The sequence below is a fragment of the Arachis ipaensis genome, chromosome B2, assembly GCF_059453495.1.
Source record: "Arachis ipaensis isolate K30076 ecotype BB chromosome B2, ASM5945349v1, whole genome shotgun sequence".
Taxonomy (NCBI): domain Eukaryota; kingdom Viridiplantae; phylum Streptophyta; class Magnoliopsida; order Fabales; family Fabaceae; genus Arachis; species Arachis ipaensis.
The window spans coordinates 116,879,927-116,889,352 of NC_142437.1; the positions used below are offsets into that span (position 1 = coordinate 116,879,927).

Genomic DNA, 9,426 nt, shown 5'->3' on the forward strand with positions numbered 1-9,426 from the left:
TCTGCCAACTGGTAGGGAAAATAATTAATTCGGATGTGACTAGTCATTTTTTTTTTCTTAAAAGAAGTCTACTTTTATTTAGTATACTAAAATTGGAGTTTTTTTCGACTACTGAAAGCGAGATGTCAATTTTTCATAAATTTATTTTTTCTCTAAAATGAAAGCACTATTTTTTTTCTAAATTTATTTTAGAAAAATATCATTATTATAATTATATTACAATTAGTATTTAATGAATAATACATATACTAATTTAGAAAAATATTTTTATTATAATTATATAAAATTAATATTTAATGCATTATCAATTAATGAGAGTGAGGTGTCAATTCTTTATGAATTTATTTTTCCTCCAAAATGAAAGCACTATTCTCTCTTCTAAATTTATTTTAGAAAAATATCTTTATTATAATTATATTATAATATTATAATTATATTACAATTAGTATTTAATAAATACTGTATGATTATACTAATTTAGAAAAATATCTTTATTATAATTATATAAAATAAATATTTAATGCATTATAAACTAATTATCAATCGAAAATATTTTTAATCATTTTAATTATATTGATATAATTTTAATTCTCATTCATCATGCAATTATTTTATTAATGAGAAATTGTTGCGTTAATAATGACCCATTTATATTGATATCAATTATTAATAATAATAATAATAATAATAATAATAATAATAATAATAATAATAATAATAATAATAATAATAATAATAATAATAATAATAATAATAATAATAATAATAATAATAACAGATATCAATAATTAAATGCTAAAATATTTGCCAAGCATTGTCTACCTAACTTCAATTAATTAGTTAACAAATTAGTTGCTATATTTTATTTTCTACATAATTATATTAATTGTCAATTATTATACGTTAAATTAATATTTAATACATAATTATATTAATTATTAATAATTTTTTTATAATTATACATCAACGGTATTTAATACATAATTATTTTAATTGTCAATCAATTTAATTTTCAATCATTGTAATATAATTTTAAATTAATTGTAATTTTCAACAAGTTGATATTGATATCTACCTTAAAAAATAAAAACAAAAATCTATAATTCTAATTATGATAAAAATGTATATGATATGATAATGACTTATTCAATTACGACAAATATATGATGTATAACGTAAATAATAAAAAATTAACTTAATTAATAATAATTAATTTATATAATTATTTTTGTTCTAATAAATGTTATATATAGTGTTTTTTGTGGTTCGTGAGTGTAGATCTGAGATTCAACTCATTTTTTTAATTTATTATTTTTTCTTGATTATTTTATAGAATAAATTCTACATAATTATATTAATTATCAATTATTATACGTTAAATTAGCATTTAATACATAATTATTTTAATTGTTAATAATTTTTTTATAATTATACATCAATAGCATTTAATACATGATTATTTTAATTGTCAGTCATTTTAATTTTCAATTATTGTAATATAATTTTAAATTAATCATAATTTTTGACAAATTGATATTGATATCTACCTTAAAAAATAAAAATAGAAATCTATGATTCTAATCATGATAAAAATGTATATGATATGATAATGGCTTATTCAATTACGGCAAATATATGATGTATAACGTAAATAATAAAAAATTAACTTAATTAATAATAACTAATTTGTATAATTATTTTTGTTCTAATAAATGCTATATATAGTGTTTTTTTGTGATTTGCGAGTCTAGATCTGAGAGTCAACTTATTTTTTAATTTATTATTCTTCCTTGACTACTTCATAGAATAAGGATGTATTCTTCGTTTTTCATCAAAGTTGATCATTTTAAGATAGAATTTATAATTTTTTACAGTATTTTTTTTATATACTCATTCTATTATATTATCTTACTCCAACTTATTCTTTTCGTCTAATGTTTCAGTGCGATTGTCTTTTGTCGCAATCTTTTACTATCACCATATTATAAGTTATATTAAGTATTTGATTTAATTGGAATAAATAAATTGATTTTGTTAGAATATATTATGATTAATTAGCATTCTTAAGAATTATTTAGCATATCTGAATATTTATTATAGAATATTATAAATATCTTATAATAAATATTTAAATATGCTAAATAATTGTAATAAATGCTAATTGATCATAATATATTCTAACAGATTTTATTTTAATTTGCATTAATTGTTTTGTCTTATGCATTTTGATTAATAATTGTAAACTTTTTTTTAGTTACAAAAGGACAATATTTATTTTGTAACAAATTTTTTAATTAATTGGTATATTAACTAATTTACTGGACAAGCCAATATTTATATAATATATATAATAACATAAATAATTCGAACATACTTCATTTAGTTAAAATTGTTTTAAAACAAAATAACATTAGTGTCTACATTGATTAATTCTACGAGTTATATTTTTTTCACAAGTTCAACCAAAAGTTAAAAGTTTAATATATAGATTAGTGTCTCTATGAATTAAAATATTTTTGAGTCATTTATTAGGTAGTATGTTGTCACCATTTTAGCACTCCTATAAATAAAAAAAAAAACAAAACAAAAATTAGAAACAAGATATAACACTAATTATAATTTTTTCCATTCACTTTTATTCAAATTTTTGACAAAATCTTTCCTAAAACTTTGATATTTTTACCGTCTACGATTCCATAAAAAACAACCATTTCGTCACTTATTTCTCAATCATTATATAACTTAAATAACAAGTTCCATTAAAAAACACAAAAAAAAAGATAAAATAAGAGAGACTAAAATTAAACAGTTACATCAACCTGCATAATAAAAGAAGAATTTATAATACTTTAATTTTCTTTTTCCAAAAGGAAAAAAGATACTTCCTTTAGTAATTACTTTTGGAATTCAATAAGTACACACTCTATATACATTATATATATATATATACAAACATTTTTTCACTTTTTCAATAGAACAATCATTTTATGGCACAACAAATGACAAATACTAAAATAGTATTATAAAGATAACCAACCTGCTGGATAAGTTCTACTTAAAAATTGTTCACCACCGCCTTGTTATCCAAGTTCAGCTTATCTTCTCTACCTACAATATCAAATGTGTACAAATTATTAACAGTACAACTTGGATTCTTTGTCAATAAGAGCATTGGAAAAAATAAATGCCTACTAATTTTAAAAAACAATGAAGCATTATCCTGAAGAACTTTCTCCAAATCAACTCGCAATATACAAGCTTGATGAGTTAGAGAATTTTTTATCACACAATTGTTTTAACCACCGTCTCAACTTTCTGCATAATAAGATAAAGACAAAACTTGCTCAAATAAGAGCATTGTCAAACTTGCTTAATGTATCTACAATTCAAATCATCATATTGCTGGTCCAAACATAAAAAAATATCAAGCGAAATAAGAACACACAGGGAACAATAACATCTGTAGATATAACTATTGGTTTTTTAAGAAAATTAACTTTCTGATGATTTTCTATAGTCAACCCTATCTGTTCATTTGATTTGTCATGGCCTAAACAGTAAAAAATAATAATCTTATGAACAATCATTTTATCATGTGAATATAAATTATGGAAAACTAACACTATTAATCATAAAAAATCTTATGCAAATTCGCCTCAACCTTCATAGAAAACAAAAAAAGATTTAAACATAACTAAATCCTTCAAATATTCAAAAATTAATATTTTAAATATTCAACTACCCACTACCATATATCCTCGAACCATAACCATTAACTTCAAATATTCGATTCCAATTTCTTTTAGTTACGGCGCATTATAAGTCTTTATCTTATTATTAGTCATTTTATGTATATATCATACAAATTAAAGGATATATACAAATATTTTCTGCTATCAATCTTTTAATTTTGAGACTATTTGATTGCAATACTTTGGTTTTAAAGAGATGGTAACCTTAACAAGCTCATCAAAAAAGTAACAATTATATACTTAGTGAATCAAAAAAATTTTTTGGTCTATGACATTCAAAAGTTAACAACAAAATTAATTTTATTTGCATTGAATAGCTTCAACCAAAATAGAATTAATATTTTTCTATTTTGAATCAATGACCAAAACAAAGCAGTAATCAAAATAGAAAATTAATTTCCATCAAGAGAATTGAACCAGTGATCAAAATAGAACATTCACTTTCAACCAGAGAACTAGAGACCAAAACAGGCAGCAATATATCAAATCAATATTCAAATCAAAACAAAAATCAAATCAATTAAAATCATAGAACAAGAGACACTTGAGTTATCTAATTAGAGGTTGGGCCACAACGAGGAGGCAGAGAACAAGTGATAGGGCATGATTTAAAAGCAGCGATATCCAGAGGGACAGATGACGGTGTGATAGCAGAAGCAGAAGAGGTGACAACCCACAAACAACGAGGAGAAACATCAATGGTGAAGACGGCTTCGCGCAGCTCTAATGATGATGACATCGACGGAGCTGGCAATGATGAGGGCAGCCAGGCTCCCCTCCTGTTACAGCAGTGCTTCTCTCTCTCTCTCTCTCTCTCCCACCCAATGGCGACACGATAGTGGCACTGACATATCACTACAAAAAAAGGGTTAAAATGGCGGTTTTTTATGGAAATTACGGCGGTTACAACCGCCATTATTACCAAAAACGGCGCCTCCAAGAAACGCCAGTATTCTGGGCGCCATTCTGGTTATTACGGCGGTTTTCTGAAAACCGCCGTAATAACCAATGGATAATACGGCAGTTTTTTGATGGTTAAAATGGCGGTTTTAACCGCCGTTTTAACAAAATAAAACGGCGGTTTTGTTATTGTTTAAAATGGCGGTTTGTAACCGCCATTTTTACCAGGATTTAATGGCATTCTTCTCGTTTAAAATGGAGGTTTCTAACCACCGTTTTTACCTGTGTTTAATGGCATCCTCCTAGTTTAAAATGGCAGTTTCTAACCGCTGTTTTTACCTGGGTTTAATGGCATCCTTTTCGTTTAAAATGGCAGTTTATAACCGTCATTTTTACCAGAATATAATGGCACCGTTTTCGTTTAAAATGGCGATTTTTAATCATTGTTTTTACCTAAGTTTGATGGCAATTTTATACTCTTTAAAATGAAATTGAAACTACCTATTTGAAGTGACATTTTTGGAATTCAAACTTTAAAATCTATTAATAATCAAAAGGCACAACCTTAAATCAAACATTATAACAAGATTTTTAATTCATACATAATCTCCGAAAATCAAGAGTCATAATCCAAAAACAAAGTATCAAAGATAACATTTTTCAATAATTCGTCTTACTATCTATATATATATCCTTAATACATAAAATATTTATCATGCAAGATCATGCTTCTTTGTTGCTCGCTCCAGAAGACCTACTTCCTAACTCTTCTAACTCTTCTAGTGATGGAATTTCGACTATGTTGGTGGGCCTGATGTTTATTATGTTGAGAATCTCAGCTTTTGCTAGGTCATGGCTTTTAACACTTTCCAAGAACTCATTGGTGCGCTCTCTTGTTTGATCACGAGCAGCAGTATCAATCAGATAATCATAAACCTGATGGAGATGCATCACGGTCATAACTCATACACAGATAAAAAAAAATGTACTATAACCATCTATTGAAGTTACCAGAAATAAATAACTAAGGATATTTTCACAAACTAACAGTGTCAAGTACAATTCAAACAGATCTATTCATGTGGCGATATAAATTCAGGTTCCTAATTAGTGGAAAACAACTACCTTATGTTGTTTGTATTTCTCCCTCACAGCTTGCAAAGAGCCACCTCTCCTGCTGAGGTACAGATCATGTATATTTTGAGCACATTCCTTCAATTCGGCAGGTTTATATCTAGTGAGTTGATAAAGTGCTGCATTCTGTAAACAAAACGTTTAATTTAGTAATTGAATCCAACTTGGATATTGAATCTGTGATTTAGAAGAATGAAACATTACCCAAGGATGTGTCTTTGGACTTGGCATAAATCTTGCTAGAAATACAACAGATGCTGCCACCAAAGAAGGCAAGAATTTTACACAATTATAATCCAACAAACTGAGCTCTGCGAGGTAGCTAGTGAGAAACTCAAATTGCAAGTCTGATGTCTGCACCAGGAAACAGGAATAATGTTAGTCAACTGATAAACTAGAAACAATATTTTTGGCAATTTCATTAGTATAGAGTAAATTACTATCACTAACATACTAACATGCTTTCTAAAAATTAGCAACTAGTATATTGAAACAAGAGTTCACTTACATCTTTGCTATCCTCGGTGTCTCAAAATAAGAAATTAAATTAGTGATCGAGGCTCAATTACTTTAATTTAAACAAGTAGTTGTGTATATGCAATGGAGGATGTGGTTATGTGATAAAATCAATAAAAATAAGTCTTCTTCTAATAGTTACAACCCAATAAACTTAGTGGGAAATTGGAAAACTTACGTGATAGACCAATTCTGGCCAACAGACCCTCACTCTTCATCAATCCCATAATCTTCTAGTAAATCCTTGCTTTGCTCTCTGCAAATCAAGTTCTGAATTGGTTCAATTTATCAGAAAAAGATACTTCAGCCAGAGACGATGTCTTTGTACTTATCACTGTCTTTTGTTCACTTAAATTAAAGAAAACAACATACAGTTCACCTAAACACGTATATAAAGTAAGGAATTAAGACTCTATTAAATGCTTGAATGATATATTGATTATTGAGATTCATCTAAAGTGTTGGTTGGCAATTCACCTCTTAATCCAAGAGCGAATCCCACCAGGACTAATACCATCTGCATGAACGACCAATTTGGATTATGAATAACAAAGAGGCACTGTAAAGACTTATAAAGGTGGTATCCAACTTTCAATAGAATCTATATATATCAATCAACAAAATACAAATTGGGCCAATGCAGGCTTCTATACTTATTTCTAGAGATTAAGGGCCACATGCAAATCTTGTATGTGAAATATGGAGTAAAGCATACCTGATTTGCATCCCATCTGCAAGGAGAAAATGTACCTCTCTTGAACTCCTTAGAAATAAGCTTTTGTTTTGGGGAAGCATCCAAGCAGAATTTTATTTCGTTGGTTGCAACCAAATGATGTTTACCCCGATAGTCCTCTTGATGCGTACTCTCGCCATCTCTGTATCGGTAATATAACAAGCTATATTGTCAATGATGAAAAACAAATAATAGAATAAGTATTATATGGAACAGAGAAGGATAAAGTATGATTACAATCTGAACTAAAATTCTCTACTCTTGTGTACACAGAAAGGAGGCTGAAGCTGGTTTGCAGACCAAGCTTATTCCTGGAACATACTTAGCTAAGTCTAACTATTCATCTAGTATAACTAACTAACTAAACAACTTCTAACTACTTCTAATTCTAACTGACTGAGCTGGCAGCTGAGTAAACTACAATCCCTCAAACTAGCATGAAATTATGATATAAATTGAAAAAAGGTTCTGGCTCAGTATAATAACAATCATAGTAATAGCTATAATTGAACCCTGTCATTTTATCAAACACAACAAAAGCATTCATTCACACAGCAACGAGAATACATTTATTTTTTAAATAAAGAAAATCTAAATAATTACAGTTAGACAGTTAGTTGACTTAGCATTATATATGTCAATCTTCATATTCAAAACTGCCATTCTCATAAGCAACAAATCAGCAATGCAGTCATTGTGAAAGAGAAACAAACGTATAGAGCAATCAACGTTAAAGAGAAAGCGAGAAAAAAACGAAAAGATCGACGGAGAAGTCACAAAAAAGAAAAGATCTATCTAATATAAGAGCTTATTAGAGCGAGGATCGCGAGTACCTGGTACCGGAGAAATCATAGAGTTAGTGCTGGAAAAGATCATAACTCCAACCTCAGCATCGCACAAAATCGCAAGCTCCTTCGTCTTCTTCAACAAACCATTCCTTCACTTCTAGAACGTCACTTGCCTGCTCGTGGAATCATCGATCCTCCTTATCGCGATCTTCCCTCTCTCCATCGTTCTCAATCAAAACCCTAACTCCTCGATCCAGAATCACCATTTCTGTTCATCACAGATCAACAACCAAAACTTCAATTTCACCAAGAGTGAAGAAAAAGAAAAGTCAAAAACAGAAAAAATGAACTAAAAAGATAGCTCAAGGAACAGCAAGAAGAAAGTGAAAACTGAAAGTATCGATTCGTCGGAGAACGGCGCTGAGAAGATCGTCACTGGAGCAGCGCTGGAGAAGATCGTCACCAGAGCAGCACTGGAGAAGATCGTCGTTTCGGGTTTCAGTCGCTGGAGAGCGCTGCTAAGAAGATCACTGGAGCAGCTTCACTTTTGTAGGGTTTCACTTTCACCAGATCAGTGTTAAGGTTTTTCTTGGGTTTGGGCCTTTTTATTTTTTAAGTAATGGCTTGGATAATGGCGGTTGAAAACCGCCGAAATCCCCAAAAAAAAACTGCAATTTTAAAACTTAATTATGGCAGCATCATAAAATGCCATAATATCTTAATATTATGGCAGTTTTTTAAAACCCCCATAATATAAATGCCATTTTAAACACTTTTTTTTTGTAGTGCATCCACCGGCACCGTCTCCCCTTTTCCCCCTCTCCTTCCATCTCCTTCTTCCCCCTTGAGCCCCCCGCCCCCTTCTCTCTCTCTTTTTCTTTTCTTTCCATGTGTATGTATTTGGTGAGGGGTTGTGTGTGGGGGCAGTTGGAAAAAAAGGTAAGGGTTATGGTTTGAAAAGTGTGTGTAAATTAGGTTTCTATTTGGGAATTTTAATAAAATTAGGGTATAGAGTAGGTATTTTTAATAAAACTAGGAGTAATTAAATTACTAAAATTTTAAATAAAAGATATCCAAATATTTATGAAAATTATATGAATTCTAATTAATTTTAAACTCAAAATCTCATGACTTTGATTTAATTGTTTTTTGGTAAATAATTTTTTAAAAATAAAACTATGAATAACTATAATAAATCATAAATAGTTTATTATTTATTTTCTAACAATCGGGGGTCTTACAGGCTTAATGATGAGTGTTGGGTTATGGTGGGTTTAGGACTAATAGTCTAGTAGAGGGAGGGAAAAAATCAGAGCTCTATATTTTATTCTTGTGAGAGTTTTTTAAAAATTTGTTTAAGTATAAAAATATGTTAATTTTTAGAGCGATAATAAAACAAAAAATAATATTTGTTATAAATTTATTTTAAATAAGAGAAAGAGGGTAACTCAGTGAGGCAGCGATGACGGTTCTGTCTTTTGCAATGAGACGGTGACCTTGAGTGTGAGAGGTAGAGCCGTGGAGGCAGTGAGAATAGACGAGAGCGGCGAACAACAAAATGAAGAGTGAAATGAGGGTTAGAATTATAATTTTTACTTTTTAT

The 9,426-nt window shown here is 28.8% G+C and overlaps 1 protein-coding gene across 1 annotated transcript; it reads right to left on the reverse strand.

Moving 5' to 3' along the window:
- Positions 1-5,375: 5,375 nt before the first annotated feature.
- On the reverse strand, positions 5,376-8,312 carry LOC148575340 (uncharacterized). The gene is made up of 7 exons (XM_088503454.1): positions 7,869-8,312; positions 7,018-7,177; positions 6,780-6,819; positions 6,481-6,558; positions 5,991-6,140; positions 5,778-5,912; positions 5,376-5,588 (listed from the first exon to the last, which is right to left on the reverse strand). Exons 5-7 carry the CDS (start codon positions 6,015-6,017, stop codon positions 5,376-5,378), a joined length of 375 nt encoding a protein of 124 aa, XP_088359580.1. The 5' UTR covers positions 6,018-6,140; positions 6,481-6,558; positions 6,780-6,819; positions 7,018-7,177; positions 7,869-8,312.
- Positions 8,313-9,426: the final 1,114 nt, after the last annotated feature.

Coding starts and splice junctions, on each gene's coding strand:
- LOC148575340 (XM_088503454.1), bottom strand. CDS start 6,017: ATGCCAAGTCCAAAGACACATCCTTGG. Junction 5,913..5,990: donor GTCCAAAGACACATCCTTGG/GTAATGTTTCAT, acceptor TTTTGTTTACAG/AATGCAGCACTTTATCAACT. Junction 5,589..5,777: donor AGAAATACAAACAACATAAG/GTAGTTGTTTTC, acceptor CATCTCCATCAG/GTTTATGATTATCTGATTGA.